The 24,836-nt window shown below is 49.7% G+C and overlaps 1 protein-coding gene across 5 annotated transcripts in view; it reads right to left on the bottom strand.

Moving 5' to 3' along the window:
• Positions 1–727: 727 nt before the first annotated feature.
• ADCK1 (aarF domain containing kinase 1) overlaps positions 728–24,836 on the bottom strand; it is a 152,261-nt gene continuing 128,152 nt past the window's right edge. For 3 of the 5 annotated variants that reach the window (XM_074392937.1, XM_074392935.1, XM_074392936.1), the window contains 4 exons: positions 11,576–11,725; positions 10,186–10,383; positions 4,177–4,370; positions 2,251–2,513 (listed from right to left, as the gene is read on the bottom strand). In XM_074392937.1, the coding sequence (XP_074249038.1) occupies positions 2,342–2,513; positions 4,177–4,370; positions 10,186–10,383; positions 11,576–11,725 (714 nt within the window). In that variant the 3' untranslated portion in view covers positions 2,251–2,341. Of the gene's footprint in view, positions 2,514–4,176; positions 4,371–10,185; positions 10,384–11,575; positions 11,726–24,836 lie in introns of all 5 variants that reach the window. The other 2 variants (XM_039469307.2, XM_003924608.3) reach the window with 1 other exon arrangement.

A 24,836-nucleotide genomic window follows, 5' to 3' on the forward strand; every position in this document is an offset into this window, starting at 1 on the left:
AAGTCCAGGTGGTCTGGGGCCCCCAAACCTGAGGCTTGTGGCTGAAGTGAGGGCAGTCTCATGGGGAGCTGTATCCTCAAGCCTGCAGAATCTGCACTACTGCAGCTGGTCAGTGTCAGAACCATACTGCAGAAATGTAGTTATCCAGGTCCATCCTGACTTAGGTGCTGGGGGAACATCTGGTGGCATCTGCATCTTCCAGGGCTTTTGTCTTCTCTACCCGTCTACACCCTGCCCTCACCCTACCCCTGGAAATCCGATTTCCTCTGAATTCAGGGCATTTGAGACCCAAACTCAGGCATATAAGACAGCCCAAGGGGCTGTATTCCATCTCCACAGCACTGTAGAGTTCAAAAACCATAGGCCACTGTTCAGCAGCTGTGTGACTACAGGCAAATTACTAAACCTCTCTGAGGCTTGGTTCCCACCTCTGTAAGATGAGGCTAATAACCCCTCCATCACAGAGCTGATGGGACAACTCAATGACGTCACATATTTGCAGAGCCTAACACGGGCTCTCACATACGGAAGGCACTTGGTAAACATCTACCACCTCCCTTGCTATCTTCACATGGCCCCAAACTCTCAGCTCTTCTTGCCTCTCTGCTCACTCCAGCTAATGGTGGGTGCTGGGCCCACTGGCACCAGGCTGATGTTTTAGATCCCAGGACAGCAGGAAGCCAACCATTATACACACACCCAAAGTGAAAAGCAAGTAACCATGACCTTGAACAGAAAGGACATTTATATTTACTTCAGTGACTATAAAAGACACCATAAAATATACTATGCAGCACACATCCTCATGATTAATAACAGATATTGCAAATTATACTCTCAGGTCCCTGGCTGCCTCCAACTGGTCACTAAGAACAATTAATTCTTTCAGGAAATAAAAGGATTGTGAATTGTCACTGATCACTGAAAAATCTGCTTGCCGTACTATGAATAAAGAACAGAAAATGAGGCTCAAATGCAGGGGATTTTTTGCTCTTGTGAATTGGGTGAAGTAAGATCAGAGAGGCTCAAATACAATGACTGTGAGAGCGGACAGTAGGACCTGCTGGCAACAAAGACGTGGGAATTAGAGCAGGAGGTTAGGGATGTCCAAGAAACAGGAGCAGACAAGCAGGCTGCGGGGAGAGCAGTGCTGGCAGCAAGCAAAGGGGTGGAAACACAGAAGCTGCAGAGGGACAACCTAGCCACAGTGACGGAGGTTTCAGCAGCAGGACTGAGGTCTCCAGGAGGACTAGGGGGAGAGAAGTAGAATTCCAGGCCTGAAACTGGGGCCACTGAATGAGAAGCAAAGGGATAAGTGAGGAAACAGTAGAAGAAGGTTGGTGCCCAGGTCACAGAAAACCAAGGTCCAGGATTTCAGCGGAGCCTCTGAGCTCCTGGTCTTGGGCTTCTTAACTCCTCCAACCGAAGTCTCAGAGTCTTGGAAGGTGAGAGAAACCCCCAAGAAGCAGGAAGTGGGCCCACAGTGGAAGTGGCCCCACAGGTTGGAAGGATTATAGGGGCAAGAAGCCAAGCAGAAGATCACACCGATACTCAGTTCAGGTCCACTCTGACCTCATGGGCATTGTGGGTTAACTACCAACCTAGAACACAAATCCCAACAACCAGACCCCGGCCTTGTGTTCTCTAGGTCTCCCTGGGAAACCCCGAGGAAGCAGCAACCAAGAGGAACCGTAAGCCCTTGGCAAGGATTATGAGCACACTGGAAGTGTGCCCGGGGTCAGATGAGAGGCCGGTGGGTTAGGAAGGACAAACCCTGCAACCTTGAAGGAGCTTTTATTGAAACACAGTACAGAAAACACCAAAGGTCACTGTGACAGCCATGAGCTCATGGCTGCAATGGTGTCTGCCCCAGATGCCAAAGCACCTCGCTGAGGTGTGACTTCCTCTGGAGGGTGACATGGCAAGGAAAGGGAAGCTGTTCTCTGTCAAGTTCAGAGACCATGCTCACCTACAACAAAATCAAACTCCCTACAGGATCGGTGTGCCCCCAGTGGCACCCGTGGCACATCTTGACAATGGGAAGGATTAACGGAAGTAGCGGGGACATCCAACCCAATGGCACATACCAGGAGTGGGAATGTAGGTTGCTGAGTCTTCTTGGAGAAGAAGAGAGAGCTATGCCACAGTTCAGCTTGTGGGCCCTGACACAAGGGCCACAGTGTGCAGAGAGGATTCCCAAGGGGGAGGAGGATGGTGCCATGGACAGTGACTCTGGGGCTGCAGGCCACCATGTGACAAAAATGGAGCAGCAGGGTGGAGGCAGGACCAGGGGCTGAGGAGTGGAAAGACACCAGAATGGGGTGAAGGAGAGCAATTCCACTCAGAGTGCAGCAGGAAACAGCCAGCACAGCAGGGCCAAGACTCGGTCGGCCAGCTTCAACCCCTTCACACACAGGATGAGCTCATGGAGGTTGATCTGCCACAAGTTGAAGGCCTCGCTGAAAGAGATCTGGGTCCTTCTGAAGAATGAACAGGTATTCTTCTTCTTGTGCCTGGAAGAAGGGAAAGAAGAAGGGAGAAAAGAGATACAAAGAGGCAAGAAAAACCAGCTCTGTATCATTTAGAAAAATTAAAGATGGTGGCTTTGGACAACTCACCAACTCCTTGACCCAAAGGACCACTCTTGGATAGAGGATCATACTATACCACTGCCCAGGCAGGAGCCAGAGGAACTCAAATATTTCAAAGGCATTTTTCAAATAAGTGGGATAAACAAAAGCAGTTGTTTCACATGGCCTCAAAGGTCTAACAAGCCCGCTGGGTAGAACATTCCAATATTTCTTTCTCCAAAAGCATAGTAAATAGATGCCAACCGAGAATTCCCCAAACTCAAAAATAGTCAAAGCACGGCCGGGCGCGGTGGCTCAAGCCTGTAATCCCAGCCCTTTGGGAGGCTGAGGCGGGTGGATCACCAGGTCAAGAGATCGAGACCATCCTGGTCAACACGGTGAAACCCCGTCTCTACTATAAATACCAAAAAAAAAAAAAAAAAAAAAAAATAGTCAAAGCCTTTCCAAACTTTTCTAAGGATAAGAATCAGTTGGAAACCTGGACAGGTGGTCCTGGGAAGCTAAGGCCATTACGAATTCAGCCCAGTTCCATCCCTTCTAAACCAACAAAAGGACATGATGAAAATTGGTGTTTATGATGATGACCTATTCAAGACTTCATTTCCTGAACTCTCAGAGGAAGAATAAATCAGAGTTGGCCCTTTCAGTGTGCCATATATTATGCTGTAAACTAATTCAATATTTGATAGTAAGTACATGATATATGTGGTCAAATCTCCCTTCACCAGACAGGTTCCCAGAATGGTGCATTCCCTGCCTAGCATGGAAGGGCTGGGAGTTGAACACCATCTTAGGCTTCCTCTCTTGAGTGAGAACTATCAGCCAGGGCATGGTACTTCTGACGTCGTCCTCACACTCAGTTCCAGAGACTAAAACTCTCTTTCCTCTGGAACTAGCTCCCTGAGGAAGCACACTTCGCTTCCTCATTAATGCCCAAAGGTGGATCTGAGGCCGGGCATGGTGGCTCACACCTGTAATCCCAGCACTTTGGGAGGCCAAGGCAGGTGGTTCATTTGAGGTCAGAAGTTTGAGACCAGCCTGGCCAACATGGTGAAACTCCATCTCTACTAAAAATATAAAAATTAGCTGGGCTTGGTGGTGGGCACCTGTAATCCCAGCTACTCGAGAAGCAGAGGCAGGAGAATCACTTGAACCTCGAAGATGGGGGTTGCAGTGAGCAAAAAGATTACACTGCTGTACTCCAGCCTGGGGGACAGAGTCAGACTCTGTCTCAGAAAAAGAAACTAAATTAAATAAATAAATAAAAAGGTCTTGAGATCTCAAGAGAACCGGAGTCACAGTCTCACTGGCATGACAAAGAGCACTGGCCTGGCTGACAAATCCCAGGACCAGTTAGCAGAGAGATACACATCAGGGCTTCCTGACCTCAAACTTGGGATACTTGGATGAGGTTGAGGTGGTCAGAAAACATTTCAAACTTAAACTTTCTCCTGCAGGGAGATCTGGAGATTGGGAAGCTCAGGCAGGGCCTTGTGGTCTGGTGGGGAAAAGTGGAGGCAAGAGTAGGTCCCCCGGGGCAGGCCAGGGGGGTGGGAGGGGAGGAGAGGGAGGAGGCCACACTCACTCAGCTAGCGCCCTGACACAGCAGCGTGACATGTTGAGAAAGGAGCTGGCACTGGCACGGGTGCCCAGGGCGGCCTCGATGCCACGTAGCAGGTCATTGGTCTTTAAGATGAGCAGCATCTGGCGCGGCACATGGTTGAGGAGCTGGCTGATCTGGGGGAGGTAGTTGGCTGCGTTGTTGCGAATCTCTAAGTCCTGAGAAAGCAATGGGGAGACAGGAACAGATGGTTGGTGTGGGCAGTGCGGCCAGGGTCGGCAGGGGCCTGGCAGGCTGCGACCAGAGGGCTACAAGGAAGCCCCAGGAGGGAGCTTCAGGCATCACTGTCTTGGCACCACTAGGAGCACTCCCCATAGAGAAGTCTAGCACCAGGCACGTATACCCTGACAAACCTGGAAGGGGATGTCTCAACCAAATGTCTAGGAAAGCACTGGATGTGGCACAGGGTACACTGAGGGAGACCAGGTTCTTCTCCAAGGCTTTTTCACTGGCCACCAATTTTAGATCAGGTCTGGAAGGAGCCCTAGAAGCCAGCAGCAGGTGAGTCTGGTCTCCTACACCTCCAAGCCTAGCTCAGGCTGACCTGACTTCAACCCAACTCCCAAGTCCTGCCCCACAGCCTGCACCCCGCCAGACCTATGCTGTGCTCACACTCCACTACTTACCACTGTGCTCGCATGAAACTACTCACCACAATCTCATCGCACCTGTGGCCCAAAGTTTGGTGCTCCCGCTCAGGATCCAGGATTAGCCCTTTGCGATGGTCATCACCACAGCCCTTGACCCACTTTAAGTTTGGGGTCTGGCTTCCCCACGATCCCTGTCCCTGTACTCTTTACCGCTCTAGGCAGATAACTGCTCCCAGTCAAATCTGGAACATGAGTGTAGCTCTGACCCCTTTTCAGTCTCCAAAGATATGATGATGATGATGGTGACGATAAGCACCATATATTGAGCATTTACTAAAGAAGCCAGGCACTTTGACAACATTCGCATGTATTAATTGATTTAATCCTCACAACAACTCTATCGGTGTATTATCCCCATTTAAGATGAGGAAACAAAGGCACTGAGAAGTGAAGTGCTAGTGAGTGGTGAGATGGGACGTGAACCCAGGCAGCGCAGCTCCTGAGCCTGTGCCCTCACCATCTGGCAATACCACACCTCCTCACCTCACAGCAGGACTGCATGACTCTGAGTAAGTCCTCTAATCTCTTTCAACTCGGTATCCTCACCCAAAAATTGGGAATGCCAATATCCTCTGTACCCACCTCCAAGCAGCACTGGGAGGGTCACCAGAGATAGGGTCTCAGGAAGTAATCAGTGCCAAGTCATATGAAGGGGCCCCCGGGTGCTGTCAGGAGGCTTTCCTACCTCCTTCTCTCCAAAGCAGCAGGGCTCTCAGTCCTTTCAGGAGCACGTGTGGGCTGCTGAGAACTGAGTCACTGCAAAACTTGAAATGCCTCTAAGGCAGGAGCTATCAGACTGGAACATCTCAACACAAAGCCAGACCTCAAGAGGTGCCTGTGGCCACAGCTACAAGTGCCCTGCTCACCACAGCGACCCCGCTCTCAGCAAGGTCAGGACTGGCCTGGTGACAGCCTCTCAGCTCCTTCACCCACCCAGGCTACTGACGGGGGACAGCTCTTAGAGCAGCAGAGCCTCCATCTAAGACACATCCTGATGGTAGTGTCTGCAGTAAAGCCTGTTGGGTGTCTACCTGACAGTCTTCATCCTAATCTCCTTTATTAAAAGAACCCAGGCCCACGCCTGTAATCCCAGCACTTTGAGAGCCGGAAGTGGGCAGATCACAAGGTCAGGATTTTGAGACCAGCAGAGGCAACATAGTGAAACCCCGTCTCTACTAAAAATACAAAAATTAGCCAGGCATGGTGGCAAGCACCTGTATACCCAGGTACTTCGGAGGCTGAGGCAGGAGAATCTCTTGAACCCAGGAGATGGAGGCTGTGGTGAGCCAAGATTGTGCCACTGCACTCCAGCCTGGATAACAGAGTGAGACTCCATCTCAAAAAAAAAAAAAAGAACCCAATTTTGTTCACTTGATCCCTTGGGGTCATGCTCCGTAGGGAGGCGCAGTCCCTCCCTGGCCCCAGCAGGGAATCTGGATTGAGTTCAGGACTGGCTCTGCGCTCTCAGCCCCTTGCCACCTGACTGGTTTAGGCAGGGACATGTGACCTGCTTCGGCCAATGAGTCAAGAGGAGGCTGTTGGCGGGAGGCCAACAGTTCTAGGAAAGGTTTTCTTGCTCTTAAATGATATAAGGAGACATAGCTCCTTATTCTTGCCTCTAGCCACCACTGAATGAAGTTGTGAAGCTTGGAACCACCACAGTCATCTTGGAATTGTGATGGAAAGCCCAGAGGATCATGAGAGTCAGCCCAGGGACCTGAATTTGTTCATCCACTGAGTCAACCCTCCCATCTCCAGGCTTCTTGTTAGAGAGAGAACAAATTCCTTCTGTTCAAGCCATGGTTAGTTGGGAAAAACATTCTCCCTCATACAGTGTTGGAGGTTCTCCTAATTCTCAGTGAGAGCAGGGCTCAGAAAGACCAAGCCTGTGGGTCCCTGAGACCAGGCTGACCTGGAGCAGCTAACTTCAGGCTCTATCTGGGTTGTCCAAAGCGAGCAAATGGAGTAAGCGTCTCCAGAACATTCACAAGTGCACCTCTACCAGATCCAGTCCCAGGATGGCAGGGACCTTACAAAAAGATGTACAAGACAGGGTCTTTGCCCTCTGGGTGCTCACCACATAGCTGGAGAGTTAAGGAATGCAGAAAAATAACTACACGGGGCACGGTGTACTTGCCCAGTCAGTAATACAAGCATTAAGCGGTGAGTGTTGGCAAAAGTGATAAGAACAGGCTTTCTGGAAGAGAAAAGATTTATTCAAAGGACTGGCATTTAAACGGAATCTTTATCAATGAATAAGAATGCAAAAACAGGCCAGAGGTGGTGGCTCACACCTGTAATTCCAGCATTTCGGGAGGCCGAGGCAGGCAGATAGCTTGAGGCCAGGAGTTCAAGACCAGCCTGGCCAACATGGTGAAACCCCATCCCTGGTGGTGCGTGCCTGTAATCCCAGCTACCTGGGAGGCTGAGGTACGAGAATCACTTGAACCTGGGAGGTGAAGGTTGCAGTGAGCCAAGATGGCGCCACTGCACTCCAGCCTGGGCGACAGAGTGAGACTCTGTCTCAAAACAAAAGAATGCAAAAATAAAATTATATCTTAATAAAAACAAATATATACTGAGGACCTAGTACATGCCACGTGACCTCATCCAGGCCCGAGGCTTTAAATGTCACCTCACCCTGAAGACTCCAAAATTTGTATATGAAGTCTAGACCTCTTTTGTGAACTCCCATCTTAGCTGCGCATGACATCTCTACCTGCTCAAGAGAACTGTTGACTACCCCCACCACAAATATGTGCCTCCCAGTTTTCCCTATGACAGGAAGTCACACCACCCCCCACCATTAAACAACCCAAAAGCCGTGAGGCAGCCCCGACCCTGCCCTTTCCCTCCTCTCCACCTCCAATCCTACAGAAACCCAATCTTACTTCCAAAACACACTTGGGCTCCACTGCGTCTCTCCACCTCTGTTGCCACGGGTATAGTCTGAGCTCCTATCACCTCTCCACCTGGAGTCCTGGCCCAGACTCCTAAATGATCGCCACCACTCATCTTACCCTACTCAAGAGAGATACTTAAAAAGAGCAAGCCTGGGCATCTCCCTCTCCTGCTCAGAGCCTATTCAAAGGCTTTGTTTTGTACTGAGAATTAAGGAACATCTTCCTGTGGCTTTTAAGACCCTGTGTGATGATCTTCCTGCCCACAACTCCTCAATCTTTTTTTTTTTTTTTTTGAGACAGAGTCTTGCTCTGTCACCCAGGCTGCAGTGCAGTGGCACAATCTCAGCTTACTGAAACCTCCGCCTCCCGGATTCAAGTGATTCTCTACCTCAGCCTCCCGAGCAGCTGGGACTACAGGCGCAAGCCACCACGCCCAGCTAATTTTTGTATTTTTGGTAGACAGGGTTTCACCACATTGCCCAGACTGGTCTTGAACTCCTGACCTCGTGATCCACCTGCCAGTGCTGGGATTACAGCCGTGAGCCACCACACCCAGCCTCCTCAGTCTTCTCATCCCACCATCCTGCTCATCACACTCTGGCCCATACCAAATGCTTTCTTTCCTCTTGGCCTGAGTGCACCTGGAACGTGTCCTTCAAGCTCTTCCTGGAACTGGTGCCTTTCTTGTCCTTTGAGCCTCAGCTTAAATGTCACCTCCTCAAGCCAGGTCTTCTCTGAGTGCTCCCCCGCCCCCTTACAGCACACTACTTGTTTCCTCCAGGGTGCCGACAACCTGCAATTATTCCATTCACCTGTTTGTTCACTTGTTCACTGTCTGTCTCCCTCAACCAAAGTGTAAATTACACAGGCCTGTCTGCCTGTTCATCATGGGATCCTCAGCTCCTACCCACAGCCCAGTGAAAACAAATGCCTGTCAAATGAACGAACTTCAGGAACTACGGGTAGGCACTTTACATGCCCTATCAATAAAGCAGAAATTATCCTCATCATCCCTATTTTACAAAAGAGGAAAATTGTCTCTCTTCCTTTGAGATGATGGAATTCAAGGCTGTAGAAGCCAAAAGCAATTGGTGGTCATCTTTGTCACTAAGCTTGCTGGAGAAGGATGCCAGCTTGGAGGAAAGTGGAACCAAGAAAGATGGGGAGAGATGGCCTCTTTGATGACATCATTTGAGAATCTGGATCTAGCCATCCCCAAAGCTGCATATCACAAAGCAGCTTACAGGGTAAGCAGCTTACTCCGAGGCTCAAAGAGGTGACGAGGACCACCCAAGGTCACACCATCAGGAGGAGGAAGTGCTAGAGCCCAGGGCTTTTTGGCTGCACAAGCAAGACCCTGTCCCTTATGGTGAGCAGGGGCCTCAGCTGGAGCCCAAGGCCATCCCCCACATGGATACCGGCAAGTCTAACTGGGTCTGGCAAATTAATAGGCTGTGAAGACAGCAGCCAATTCTGTGGAGCTGGAAAGGCCGCCTGGAAGAGAGCCCACCCTTAGCCGGGAGGAATGAGCTGGCCCCTATAAGCCTCTGTCATGCAAGCAGAGGTGCGTATGAGTACCAGATAGAAGTGCTCCCGATCTGTCTCCTAGCCCAGACTCCACGAGACTCCTGTGTAGGTGAAATGGAGAAATGAGCTACAAATAAAGACCACAAAAAAGCTGCTTTAGCCTGGCCAACATGGTGAAACCCCGTCTCTACCAAAAACATAAAAATTAGCCAGGCGTGGTGATGTGTACCTGTAATCCCAGCTACTCGGGAGGCTGAGGCAGCAGAATCGTTTGAACCCAGGAAGAGAAGGTTGCAGTGAGCTGATCTCATGCCACTGCACTCCAGCCTGGGTGACAAAGCGAGACCCTGTCTCAATAAACAAACAAAAAGCTGTTTCACTAAAAAGTCTCTAGACAATGAGATGAGCACCCCCGCTTGAGTGCCACCTGAGAAGTGAAGGGCCCTCTCAGCTTGGCACCTTAGAGGAGCCATGTGATGGGAGACAGTGCCAGGCAGGGCACAGCAGAAGTACTGCAGATGTATTTAAGAGATGGCCCCTAAGGATTCCCAGGGGTCCTGTGGGAAAACATGGTGAAAGCCTGGAATCTAGTGTGAGCAGGTCAGAGCTAAAGTCACAGAAGTCTGAGTTATTACCGTTAATGTGACCCTGTTTCTACTCTAGACTGAGAAGGCTTGGAGGGGAGAGAGGGAAGCATCATTCCCTTTCCCTCCTCCCATCCAGGGCACTATTTCCCCTTGTCTTTCTCTCCGTGTTCCATAGAGCGCCAATTCCTCCCCTCCCCCCACAGCCCACCAGTCTAGACTCTCAGACCCCGCTTGAAGGGGTCCACAGGCCACCCCTAGCCCTGCCTCCTGCAGTTAGGAAGAGGCAGGGCCTGGAGGGGCCCCTACCTCAGTGGCAGTGACGGGAGCTTGGCTGATGCCTCTGTTGACCGAGTCCCACGACCGCGCCGTCAGCATGCAGGCGAATAAGGGGTAGAGCTCCCCGGCTCCCAGGCGCTGGCTGTACTCCTTCACTCTCTTCATGTCAGTCCAGATCAGAGACTGCCAGAGGTGGCAGTAATTCAGGCGGAACTCTTCCGTGAGCACCTAGGGTGGAGGCAGCAGTGGTGGGACCTGAGCCTCCACTCCCCACCGGGGGCCCAAGTTCCTGGCTGATGCCAACCATCGCAAGAGGACAATGAGGACTGGGCCTTCCCATGGCATCTGCTTCTCCCCCAGAGCTCTGCCATCCCTGAAGGCTCAAGTCCAAAGCGACTCTTTGGCAAGCCTTGACCCTGAGTGGCAGAGACTATTAACTGACCACCAAAGTCGACATTCTCCTCTTCTTCCCAGGTGACACGCTACTTTCTCAGCCTCCCTCAAACTTAGATGTGGTCCTCAGCATGAGCCCAAATGACGGAAAGTGGCAGAAGCTCCTCTTCCGGGCCCCGCCCTCAGAAACTTTCCCACGCACGCTCCTCCAAGCCCTCACCTCTCTGCCAGCTGCCAACACCATCACCTCTGGTGAGGCTTGGGAGGCAGAGCCTGGCAGTCTCCTCCACCCATCCAGGACTGGCATGTGAGCAAGCAATTAAGCCTCTGTTGTATCTGGGCCTTCGTTCATTTTGGGGCCACGAGTGAAAACAGCTAGCCTACCCTAAACTAATGCATTCTACTTCATTAAGCCTTTCAGAAGATATGAGATCAGGTCCCTGAAAGAAGCAGCAGAATCCTCTAGGGGAAACCTCCCCCAGGACCATCTGCCTGACAGGATCAAGCCAGGCCCTGGGGTCCAAATTGGCAGTGAACTTCCCAACTTCCAAGAAGGTGCTCATGGCTCCTTTGAACCAAATCTGCATCCTGAGGACACAGTCTGAGGCCCTCCAGCCGCTATGGGCTGCCTGCCTCCTTTCCCACTAGGTAGTACGTTCTCACTGGGCCTGAACATGTAGTTATTCCTTCCCGCTGAAATCACAGCTCATGCAGAGGACAGCTCACTTCTGAGGATCCTTGCTGGTCTGGAGTTCCACGGGAAAGTGCAATCTAATATACAAGCCTATTTCTGTCTACTCCTCAAAATAGCCTGTAAAGGGGGTGCCGTCAACCTCACCTTCATGAGGAGGAAGCCGAAGCTCTGAGATCTCTGTGACAGTGACTTGCACAAAATGGCAGCTCCAAGGGAGAGGGCAGGGCCCTTTCCAGCTACCCTAGCTATCCCCCTCCCTGTTCTGCAGCTAATTAGAGTGGTGGGCAGACCCCAACCCCAGAAGCCCCAGGGCTGGGTGATAAAGGCTTCTACCTGGTAAAGACCGTGGTCCAACAGGACAATCTCCGCCTTTCCCGTGCCCGGTTGCTTCCGCACCAGCACGTTGCCGGGGTGGGGATCGCAGTGCACAAAGCCATTGACGAAGATCATCTCACTGTATATCTTGCCCAGGTGGCGCGAGATCTGAAAGAGAAGGGAGGCAGGTGGGAGCGCCTCTCCATTCACATCTATCTCAGGGACTTCTACCTGGTCTCCTGCTGTGGTCACTTTTAAGGGGAGAACAGAGAAAATGGACCGGCCGGAGCGGTAGCGTTGGGAGTGATGGTTTGAGATGACATACTTTTTGAGTTTAAGACTTCTTAACTTTAGCTGCACCTTAGAATCATGAAACCATGTGGGTGGCACAAGGCACCGGTATTTTTTAAAGTTCCAAGGAGATGTGAGCACATGATTAGGTGGGAGAACTGTGCTCTCCACTCCCACGCCCGCCCCTCCACACATCCCCCATTTCCCTCCTCCATACCCTGTTATATCAGTCCTTCTCCATCTTTTCCCCCAAAGCTGAGAACGGGCTGCAAAGTGGAGTCGGGGGAGCCATTCCGCTCACCCCTTCTCCAAAGAACAGGGCGGGGGGGTGAGGAGCAGGAGCAGGTGACCCCATCGCCTCCTCTGGGGCTACCCCACCTGCTCCAGGCCTGTGCCAGGTGGACCCAGAGTCACAAGCCTGTCTCCCCGCTCCCTGCTCCCCTCCCTGCCAGAGCCCAATGCTGATCTGATTTATGATGTCTGCACAGAAGAAATGACACTAGAGAAGCCGTTTAAATCATCCTGTCACTGCAGCTCTCCCTGACGAGGCAGTCTTCTTATCTACAGTCCCTTTTTTTATTAAAGCTAAAAGCCTCTTCCCAGCTAGGGAACAGCTGCTGAATAGAGCCAGACCTGGGCCCATGGAGGTTCTGTCGACAGCTTTCCAGGGGACAAAGAGATGCTCGACCCAGAAAGCTGACACCCCAGGACACAAGCTGCCCTTGGCAACTCTCTCAACCTCGGTTGGACCCCGTGGTCATTAACAAACCTATCCTGGTCACAGAGGAGAGGAGCTGGGGCCCAGGGTGGGGAAAACAGGATTGGGATCTTAAAAATTCACCTCTTTCCTCCAGCCTGCTAAGTCCTACCTGACCAGCCCCTCCCTCCTGCCTGGTCTAATCTCATACCACACTGACATTCCAGCCACATTCGCTCTTTCTCTTCCCCAGCAATCCCTGTGCTTTCCAGTCTCAGGGCCTTTGCACATGCTATTCCTTCTGCCAGGAGCATTCCTGTCATCTCCCCTTCACCTGACTTGCCCCCTCTCTTCCTTCCCCTCCGAGCTCAGCATCGAAGCCCCCCCGACCTCCCAGGCAAATGAGATTCTCTCACCACACGCTCTCAAAGGCCTCTCCTTTCAGGGCATCAGCACACTATTTGTGTGATTATTTGATTAATGACCATCTATCCCACTATCACACACTCCCAAGATAGCAGGGACTCACCCTGCTTTGTTAAACAGCTTTATTGAGGCATAATTTATGGACCATAGACTGGCTCTATTATGTATCCACTTGCTTGTAACAGTGGCAGACATGTGACTACGACTCCGCGTTCAACGTGAGTGAGACCCTCAGCCCTGTTTTCCTAAAATGCTGCGGTTCCTCCCTCAATGCTTATTCTAACCCCACTAATCTCCTCTGAACCCCAATCAATTATAATTTGCCCCAAATTAAAGCATCAAGAATGACGCTACTTTAGCAACAACAGCTGACATCTTCATTAGGCCCCAAAAAGTAAGGACAATTATGATCTTCATTTTGCAGATGAGAAATTGAGTCATCAAGGTTTACCTTACTCACGGCCAGACGAGGGTTGGGCCAAGACTCACACCAGCTGACCCAGCAGCCTTCTAGTCACTGCTCTTCTACGCTGGCTTGCACCCACTTCTGCACTTTTCAATTGAGCTTTGTGACCTTCAACAAGTTGCTTCTGCCCTCAGCTTCAGTAAAATGGAAATAATAATAGTGCCACTCTCAGGGTCACTGTGAAGGTAAATGAGAATGCCACGGTGCTGTGCCCTGGCGACTCTCATAAGTGCTCCTGTGGTTGTCATTACTGATTCCCCGTAACACCCCTGGAAGGTGAGCAGACTAGCTTTCATTGTGCGTTTTTAAAAGGTGAAGACAAGTAAGACAATGTGCCTGCTACCATGCCAGCCCTCCAGTGCCTGTCATTTTCCTGGGGTGAAATAGACATTCTAGTACTCGGTGTCTGGCGTTAGGAGCAGGACTTTGCCCCAGGTCAAGTTCTCAGACTCAGACTGAGATGCCAGATGCCCCAGGGCCACCACTGTCTGCTTCCTTGGAGAGGGGGCCCCCGGCCAGGGCTGGTCCTGGGGGGGACAGCAAGTCAGTCCCCACCTCGATGCCATCAAGAACCTCTTCTGTGAGGCTCTTCGAAGCTTCATAGAGCCATGCTTTGAAAGGCTGTATCTGTCAAACCAATTGCATTTATTAAGTAATCATTCATTTTTATTTGTCAAGGATGCATATAAGGTCCAATCAGGGCTCTCGATCAACCCAAGATAAGCAGTGCAGCCAGACTGAGCTGACAGAATTCCAGCCAAAAAAGGAGAGAAATGACATTTCATTTAGTCTGGGCAGACCTGTCATGGGGAGATGTATGGTCTCCCTTAAGTTTTCTGAAATGTTGCTAATCACTCTGGGCTCCCTATTACTACACTGAAAGATGGCTCCTAGGGGTCTGGGGGTTCAGGATGGGGGAGCTCTTGCCCCTGAGGAGTAAGCTGCTGCTGGTGAGGTTGGGGAGGGTGGGGGATGCCAACTGCTGCTCATATCCACACGAGAAGAGCCACCAGAGTGGCCTGCTCCATCTCAACACCCCCAATCCACCTGCCTCTACCTGGTGTCTTTCCATTTGGGGGCTGTTCCTAATGTTTGCTTTAACCAGATTTCACCAGGATAGACAGATACAGGAGGGGCAGTTCCTGCCAATGGCATGGTTCTGTCGCTTTGGGCATGGAGACCTGGGGACAAGGCACCTCCCTTCTTAGTCTGGGTCCAAGTTCCCTTAGCAGCTACGTGGGACTAACCCCACCTGCTCTACTTGCTCACAGAGCAACCTTGAGATTCAATGTCAAAATAGGATGGCATCAGAGAAAACACTTTACACACTATAAGACACACACCAAAGTTGTTTTGTTTTTTTTTTTTGATGCAGTAGGTTATCATTTTTAACTTAGAAAAAATACATACCCATTATCACTCGCAAGGCATAATTTTCAAAGTTTAAAGCACGGCTCACATAAATACAGAATGTATGCCAGGCACAGTGGCCCATATCTATAATCCCAGAACTTTGGGAGGCTCAGGAGGGATGATTACTTAAGGACAGGAGTTTGAGACAAGCCTGGGCAGCATAGCAATACCCCATCTCTACAAAAAACTAAAAATTCAGCCAGGTGCGGTGGAGCATGCATATGGTTCTAGCTACTCAGGAGGCTGAGGCAGAAGAGTCGCTTGAACCCGGGAGGCAGAGGTTGCAGTGAGCCAAGATCACACCATTGCACCCCAGCCTGGGCAACAAGAGTGAAACTCCGTCTCAAATAAATAAATAAATAATTGAGGCAAGTAAGATGCAGACCTGGTTCAAGAGAATTTTGAGGAAGTGGGTGTTTACGAGCACTGAAACAGGAAAAAGACACTAAGGTTTCTGGATTCGCTAGAAAACTGGTTACTATTCTATGAGGCATAAACAAAAGTCATAACCTTTGGGGTTATCTTTTATGCTAAACAGAAATTATTTGCATCTCTGATGGATAAGATCTTCAAGTTGATGTATGATCAGTCGGAGCCTTAAATTAATTGTCAATAGCAAAGTCAAACAAAAGTACATTTCCCAAGATATTTTTTAAAATCCTCTAGGAAGCTGGTTGACCAATGCCCGAGTATGCCATTCCACACTCTCCTGGCCTGATTTCTAAGTGTTGGATGACTTATATCTACTTCTCTTAGAGTTGTTTTATTCTTTCTAGGAACTGAGTTTCCCAGAAGAGAGAAACCAGCCCCCTCCTACTCAGAGGCATTGAGGAGAAACCTAAGGAAATTACTGTGCACACGACCCTCTCCCTTCTATAGTATATTGTATGTCTTGCTTAAGAACAGATCACTGTGTCCCTAACACTGCCCATGCCCTGTGAACGGTGGCATCTGCATAATGACAGGAAGTACCACCTTTTTAGAATGGTGCATGATAGACACACCCGACAGTAATAACTTAAGCAGACCCACATGGCAGACACACCTGAACTTCAGAAATGCAGGTTGCACCAGGCATGGTGGCTCAGTCCTATAAGCCCAGCACTTTGGGAGGCTGAGGCAGGCAGATCACCAGGTCAGGAGATTGAGACCATCCTGACCAACAAGGTGAAACCCCGTCTCTACTAAAATATAAAAAATTAGCCAGGTGTGGTAGTGGGTGCCTGTAGTTCCAGTTACTCAGGAGGCTGAGGCAGGGGAATCACTTGAACCCGGGAGGTGGAAGTTGCAGTGAGCCAAGATCGAGCCACTGTATTCCAGCCTAGCAGCAGAGCAAGACTCCATATAAAAAGAAAAAGAAAGAAGGAAGGAAGGAAGGAAGGAAAGAGAAAGAAGGAAAGAGAAAAAGAAAGAAAGAAAGAAAGAAAGGAAAGAGAAAGAAAGAAAGAGAAAGAAAAAGAAAGAAAGAAAGAAAGAAAAAGAAACGCAGGTTGCTAGCTGGACGTTGCTAAGGACAGTGTACTAAATGAAACTGTGATATATGCTGCATGCTTTTTACGAGTGGGGGTAGTTTTCCTGTCGAGCCTGCTACCACTGAACTGTCTTGTAAGTTCCCCCAAATAAACCCTATGTTTCATTCACTGCTCTTCCTCGGCCTCTTGAACCTGGTACCATCCCTATTGAAGTTGAAGGTGTCCAGTATGACAGATAATGATAGCTAACACACCATTCCAGCACCATGCCGGGCATTTCACACTGACAGATTCAGCACTCACTGCCATTCTCTGCAGTAAACAAGCGAAGGAATCAGGACATAAAACAGAAAGTTTGGTCTCTTGGTCGGCAGTTAGTCTAAACCCAGGGGCACTGGCTCCAGAGAACAGGCCTCAATCGCACCGCTATCCTGCCTCTCCACTCACACGGAAGCTCTTCCTGGAGACAGAGTCTGCACCAAAGACTTCTAAACACCACCCCACTCCAACCCCAGAAGGCCGCAAGGTGTGCCATTTAGAAAAAAAAGTCAATGAGAAATCTTTTAATTGTTCCACATAAAAAGACTGTGCCATTCACATTAAGTGATTTCAGTTATTACGCAATGCCTTTATTCTCTAACAGCAGGAAGAGGGGGAAAAAACCAGGAATCTATAAAAAGACTGAGTAAAGAATTAATTTAGTAAATAATATTTAAATCAAGGAGTTATTTTTGGACTTTGCTCAAAACCTGAATTGGCTAAAAGTACTTTAATTATTCTATAATTACATGGATTAATTTATTCCCACCCTCAAGAGAAAGTCTATTTATGTTTCCGGGGGGCGTCTTAAAAGAAAGGCCAAGATCTCTGAAGGAAATGGGGTTGGTGTTGTAGGATATTGATAATCACATGAGTAGCCTGATATTAACTATAAGGAGGTTAATCAAACTCCTTCTTTCTCCCACTTTCTGCCCAACCTTCTTGAGGCGTAGCAGCTTGAAATACTAGACCAGACCTAGCACTTTTAAGAAAACAAACAAACACAGGGTCTTACTCTGCAGCCCAGGCTGAAGCGCAATGGCACCATCACGGCTCACTGCAGGCCCAAACACCTGGGTTCAAATGATCCTCCCACCTCACCCTCCAGAGTGACTGGGATTACAGGCATGTGCCACCGCACCCAGCTATTTTATTTTATTTTTTTTTTTTGTAGGGACAAGGAGACAAGGTCTCACTATGTTGCCGAGGATGGGATGGTCTCAAACTCTTGGCCTCAAGTGATCCTCCCACTTCAGCCCTGTCCCAAGCACCGGGATTACAGGTATGGACCACTGATATTGGCCCTAGAGCATTTTACCATAATCTCCACCCCTGTCCCCAGGAACCACCTTTGGGATTCGTAAGTCTTAGACTAGAAACAGCTGCCCGGCATGGAATCCAAACTTATCTATGGGTGGGGCAATCTCGGACTAACAAACGGTGAAGTGGAGTCTCTGAATGCAAAGGTACCAGGAACCTCTTTGAACACACATGGTGTCAGCAGAGGTAGTGAGGAAGAAAGAAGAGGGGCTTTGTGATGCCGAGGCAGGCAGATGGCTTGAGTGCAGGAGTTTGAGACCAGCCTGGGCAACATGGCGAAACTCTGTCTCTATAAGAAATACAAAAATTATCTAGGCATGGTGGCGCACACCTGTAGTCCCTAGCTACTCCAGAGGCTGAGGTGGGAAGATCACCTGAGCCTGGTGAGATCCAGGCTGCAGTGAGCTGATACCATGCCACTGCACCCCAGCCTGGGCGAGAATGAAGGCCTATATCAAAAAAATAAATAAATAAATAAATAATAGAAAGAAGAGGTCCTGAGTAAAATCACAGGAAACTGGGATGTTACTCTAATTTTGGAGCTTCTAGGCACCTAGCGAAAGCTTCTCTAGGATAGGCCTGAAAAGGCACATCACAGAGAGCCATAGCATGGGGTATTTAATGAGTCTCTCTGGCCAGAGAGCCTCCTCAAGTCTCTGGCCAGAGACACTCATTAAAGTTACACCCTGATATCAGAGCAGGTGGGAGGGGTCCTAGGGGCCTTGGCTACAGGAAGACACCGAGAAAGGGAAGAAAAGCTGCAGACATGTGGCATCTCTGGCCTTGGACAACTCAGTCCAAAGAAATACTTTCCTAGCTTTCCACCTTAGCTGGGTCAATATGAAAAATGGGGAAAGGGTTTCTTCCCTACCTGCTTCCCCCATCTTTTGGCACATACTGTACAGCTAGCACCATAGGACACCACAGAATTCCAAGGGGCGGAATTCAGCGTAATTCAACAGGTGATGAGCACATGTGCTCGGCCTGGCACCATACCGAGCTTTCTGTTCCAGTCATCAAATGACCCAGTGGGTTACTCTCTTGTATCCCACTTTACAAAAGGAAACTGGGGCTTCAAAAGGGGGAGTAGCTTCGCCAAGCACCTGAACCTAGGGAGGCCAACTCCACAGCAACACAGTTACCCACTCCTGACACCTTTGCTGTTGAGGAAATAAACTTCCAGGAACCCATCTCATCCACCGGAACCCCACTAATATCCCTGAGCTCTTATAAAGATTTGCTGCGGAATGCTGGGAAGATGGCCGCCTAAGAACAGCTCAGGACTTCAGCTCCCAGTGAAAGTGCAGAGGGTGAGTGGATGCCGCATTTCCAGACGAGCTCTTATTGCCCACAGACCAGGAGATACCCAGGCAGAGGGGTCGCCAGCGTCGCAGTCCCAGCCGGTGCGGCTGTTTTGGCCCCCGCGGGGCTGATTCCGCCCGCGCGGCTGCTGTGACCACGCCCTGTTGCTGCGGTTCTCCGTACAAAAGCCACTGGTCTGGGAGCCCTCTTAGCTGGCGATCAGAGCTCTGAGACGGTAGAGTTGCCCATTCATCTGAAATAGCGAGTCAGGCCAGGAGATTCCTAGGCAAAGAATCCGCCAGGAGCCGGCGCCACAGTTCGAGCCGACTCCGTGAGTCGCAGCACGGGAGATCCCGGCGCCTTTTCAACAAGCGACCGGAACGCGGGGTCGTTCAACTTAAAAGACTCTGAGTCAGGGAGCCAGGTGATCAGGCTCGGTTGGTCCCACCCCCCCACCCCCAACAACAACGAAAACAAAAACAGTAATTGGAAACCCTCTGGGTTGAGCCCTTCAAACCAAGCACAGCTGAACCGGGACGGTCCGGCTCCGTGGGGGAGGGGTTTCCGCCATTACTGAGACTCTCCACCGCTACGGAGGCAGGCTGACGTTGCTAGGCAACCTGCCACAACAGAGAGAGTCCCCCATAACAGAGGCGGGGCCACCGTTGCCGAGACAGTTCTAACTACGCCCATATAAAAAGGACTACAGGGAAGAGCTCAGGGCAGCTGGGCGGAGCCCACAGCAGCTCAGCAAAGCCCCTGCGGGCAGGCAGTGGCTAGGCGTGCTGCTAGCTGGGCGGGTCCGACCTGAAAGAAAAATCAAAAAAGGCAGTAGTGCAAGGAAACTCATAAAGCTCCAACTCCCTGGGACAGAGACAGACAACAGGTGGATAAACCCACAAAAATGGGAAGAACCCAGCGCAAAAAGGATGAAAACTCCCGAAACCAGAACACCTCTCCTCCTAAAAGGGATCACAACTCCTCACCAGCAAGGGAACCAGACCGGATGGAGAAGGAGGGTGATGAAATGACAGAATCAGACTTCAGAAGGTGGGTAGTAAGAAACTACAATGAGCTAAAAGAACATGTTCTAACCCATCGCAAAGAAAATAGGAACCTTGAAAAAAGATTGGACGAACTGCTGACGAGAATGGACAGCATAGAGAGGAGTATAAATGAATTGATGGAGCTGAAAAACGCAACACGAGAACTTCGTGAAGCATGCACAAGCTTCAACAGCCGAATTGACCAAGCAGAAGAAAGGATATCAGAGGTCGAAGATCAACTCAATGAAATAAAAAGAGAAGGCAAGAACAGAGAAAAAAGCGCAAAAAGGAATGAAAAAAATCTTCAAGAAATGTGGGACTATGTGAAAAGACCTAATCTACGTCTGATAGGTGTACCTGAATGTGATGAAGAGAATGAATCCAAGCTGGAAAATACTCTTCAGGATATTATCCAGGAAAACTTCCCTAACCTAGCAAGGCAGACCAATATTCAAATCCAGGAAATACAGAGAACACCACAAAGATATTCCTCAAGGAGAGCAACCCCAAGGCACATAATCGTCAGATTCACCAGGGTTGAAATGAAAGAGAAAATGCTAAGGGCAGCCAGAGAGAAAGGTCGGGTTACCCACAAAGGGAAGCCCATTAGACTCACAGCAGATCTCTCAGCAGAAACCCTACAAGCCAGAAGAGATTGGGGGCCAATATTCAACATCCTAAAAGAAAAGAACTTTCAACCCAGAATCTCCTATCCAGCCAAACTAAGCTTCATAAGTGAAGGAAAAATAAAATCCTTTGTGAACAAGCAAGCACTCAGAGATTTCATCACCACCAAACCTGCTCTACAAGAACTCCTGAAAGAGGCTCTACACATGTAAAGGAACAACCAGTACCAGGCACTCCAAAAACACACCAAATGGTAAAAAAGCATCAACACAATCAAGAATCTGCATCAACTAACCAACAAAACAGCCAGGTAGCATCAAAATGACAGCATCAAATTCACACATAACAATACTATCCCTAAATGTAAATGGACTAAATGCCCCAATCAAAAGACACAGACTGGCAAATTGGATAAAAAGCCAAAACCCATCAGTGTGCTGTATCCAGGAAACCCATCTTACATGCAAGGATACACAAAGGCTCAAAATAAAGGGATGGAGGAAGATCTACCAAGCAAATGGAGAGCAAAAAAAGGCAGGAGTAGCAATTCTCATCTCTGATAAAATAGACTTTAAAGCAACAAAGATCAAAAGAGACAAAGAAGGACATTACATAATGGTAAAAGGATCACTGCAACAAGAAGAGCTAACGATCCTAAATATATACGCACCCAATACAGGAGCACCCAGATACATAAGGCAAAAATGGGCAAAGGATATGAACAGATACTTTACAAAAGAAGACATACGGGAGGCCAACAAACATATGAAAAAATGCTCATCATCACTGGTCATCAGAGAAATGCAAATCAAAACCACATTGAGATACCATCTCACACCAGTTAGAATGGCGATCATTAAAAAATCGGGAAACAACAGATGCTGGAGAGGATGTGGAGAAATAGGAACACTTTTACACTGTTGGTGGGAATGTAAATTAATTCAACCATTGTGGAAGACAGTGTGGCGATTCCTCAAGGACCTAAAAATAGAAATCCCATTTGACCCAGCAATCCCATTACTGGGTATATATCCAAAGGATTATAAATCATTCTACTACAAGGACACATGCACACGAATGTTCATTGCAGCACTGTTTACAATAGGAAAGACCTGGAACCAACCCAAATGCCCAACGATGATAGACTGGATAGGGAAAATGTGGTACATATACACCATGGAATATTATGCAGCCATCAAAAACGATGAGTTCACGTCCTTTGTAGGGACATGGATGAACCTGGAAACCATTATTCTCAGCAAACTGACACAAGAGCAGAAAATCAAACACCGTATATTCTCGCTCATAGGCGGGTGTTGAACAACGAGAACACATGGACACAGGGAGGGGAGCACTACACACTGGGGTCCGTTGGGGGGAAATGGGGGAGGGGCGGGGGGTGGGGAGGTGGGAAGAGATAGCATGGGGAGAAATGACAGATACAGGTGAGGGGACGGAAGGAAGCAAAGCACACTGCCATGTGTGTACCTATGCAACAATCTTGCATGTTCATCACATGTACCCCAAAACCTAAAATGCAATAAAAAAAAAAAAGAAGAAAAAAAAAAAAAAGATTTGGTGCAAGAAGCTATGAAAGGATGGACAATGGAAGGAGATGTTTTGCTCTGGTGATTTCGGTGGAAGGTCTTCATGCCTCTGCAGCTGCTCTGCGTTGGTCTGGGCATTTTCTACCAGAGAGCCAGACAGGCCCAGCAGTGGAAAAATGACATTGAGCCAAAATGCAAATTCCCTAGTCAACTGGAGGTGGTGATGGCAGAAACAAGGGGAACAGTAGAAACCTCAGCATGGCTTTTACAGTGGGGGTGGGGAGGGGTCCACCATATGCTTAATGGATGACTATTACCCAACTCCAAGGCTCTGTACTGAGAAAACAGAGGTAAGCGGGCAGGAAAAGGAGCAAAGAGGATTCTCAAAGATCCTATGGAGGAAGACATGCTTCTGTGAATCATGACCTCATGAATTATAAGTAATAGTAACATTATTTTTACAAAACTTCACAGCTTGCAAAGTTCACACAATGACCCTACGCAGTAAGTAATGTTATCTCTCCAACTGCAGAGATGAGAAAACTCAGACTCAGAGGACGTCACTTACCCAAGGGCACCAGCCAATACACAATCTCAGGAGCCTTAACTTTGAAACCCTCTGCTCTTTCCACCCAGTACGAAACCTCTGTGAAGCCTCCCCCAGCCCCACCCTCCCACACTCTGCTCACACCTCCATTATAGCATGTGCCCTCAGTGCTTGCACATGGTAGCTGCTCAATAAAACATTTGCCAAAAGCAAATGTGAGACCCTTTCACTGCTCCTGCAATGACACGGAGTGGAATTTAGAACTACTAGAAGAAGCATAGCAAGGGCTTCTGGCTAAGCATGGCAGGCGGAACCCAGGCTGCTGACTCCATTCCTTCATGAACCCCACTAAAGTGACTCAGAAGGTCGTAAAGAAGGGAAAGACCCCACCACAACAAGAAGAGAGTAGAGACGCAACAACGGAAGACAAAATGAGAGAAGCAAGATGGTGTTTGCGGCAGGGAGCTACTGAGGAGTGACTTGGCAGGCTAGAAAACATGGACCCCAAAGCTGGCAAAGGGAGAGCTTTATAATTACTACTCCTGAGCCCCAAGCAGGCTCAGAAACTGAGGGACCCTGACACCTCTGAAAATGAGACCTAGGGGTCCTGAAAAAGAAGAAAGAAGGATTAACTGAAATACATTTTTTTTTTTGAAACAGGAGTTTTGCTCTTGTTGCCCAGGCTGGAGTGCAATGGCGTGATCTCAGCTCACTGTAACCTCTTCTTCCTGGGTTCAAATGATTCTCCTGTCTCAGCCTCCCAAGTAGCTGGGATTACAGGCATGCACCACCATGCCAGGCTAATTTTGTATTTTTAGTAGAGATGAGGTTTCACCATGTTGGTCAGGCTGGTCTCAAACTCCTGACTTCAGGTTATCCGCCCGCCTTGGCCTCCCAAAGTGCTGGGATTATAGGCGTGAGCCACTGCGCTGGGCCTAACTGAAAGACTTTAAAAGAACCAGCTCAATTCCCAGATCCCCATGCAACCCTGACAGAAGATGGAGACTGACGCTCTGGAGACGTGAACTGACAGGCTCTGGAGGCTACACTGCATGCCAGGAGCACCACCCAAGCACAGGGCTACACTGCATGCCAGGAGCACCACCCAGGGACAGGGCTACACTGCACACCAGGAGCACCACCCGAGGACGGGGCTGCACTGCACACCAGGGGCACCACCCAAGCACAGGGATGCACTGCACGCCAGGAGCACCACCCGAGGACAAGGCTGCAGTGCATGCCAGGGGCACCACCCGAGCACAGGGTTGCACTGCATGTCAGGAGCACCACACGAGGACGAGGCTGCAGTGCACGCCAGGGGCACCACCCGAGCACGGGGCAGCACTGCACGCCAGGGGCACCACCCAAGGACGGGGCTGCAGTGCACGCCAGGGGTACCACCGAGCACAGGGCTGCACTGCACGCCAGGGGCACCACCCAAGGATGGGGCTGCCCTGCATGCCAGGAGCGCCACCCAAGGATGGGACTGCACTGCACGCCAGGGGCACCACCCGAGGACGGGGCCACCCTGCACGCCAAGAGCACCATCCGAGGATGGGGCTGCACTGCACGCCAGGGGCGCCACCCTAGGATGGAGCTGCACTGCATGCCAGGGGCACCACCCAAGGACAGGGCACTGGCACTGGATCTCAGTCCACATAACGACCACTGAGGAGTTCCGGCACTCTCACCCCCTGGATCGCACATCTCTAGGACAGCCAGGCTGGTGTCCCTTCTAAAGCCCCATCCCTGGTCTACCCTGAGTCTTCACAGACAGTGGTGTCTGCCCACCAAACCTCCAGTCATCCGTCCCTGCTGCCCCTACACTCCTTTCTCTGTCACCTCTTTCTTGGCTAATTTCACACAAATTAAATTGAGCCTCAGCCTCGGCAGGATCTTAAACACACACTCACTGAAATCCAATTAACCTTCGATAAAGGTCCGGCAATCAATAGTCGTTCTGTGGCTTGGGGAGGCGCCATCCAGTCCGGGAAAGAGGACTCATGCACGACCTTTACTTTTAATGAGATCAATGACAGTCATTGTTGCCAGCTCTTAAAGTGACTGGCAAATATGATCACCAGGT

Source organism: Saimiri boliviensis, chromosome 2 (assembly GCF_048565385.1).
Source record: "Saimiri boliviensis isolate mSaiBol1 chromosome 2, mSaiBol1.pri, whole genome shotgun sequence".
NCBI classification, from domain to species: domain Eukaryota; kingdom Metazoa; phylum Chordata; class Mammalia; order Primates; family Cebidae; genus Saimiri; species Saimiri boliviensis.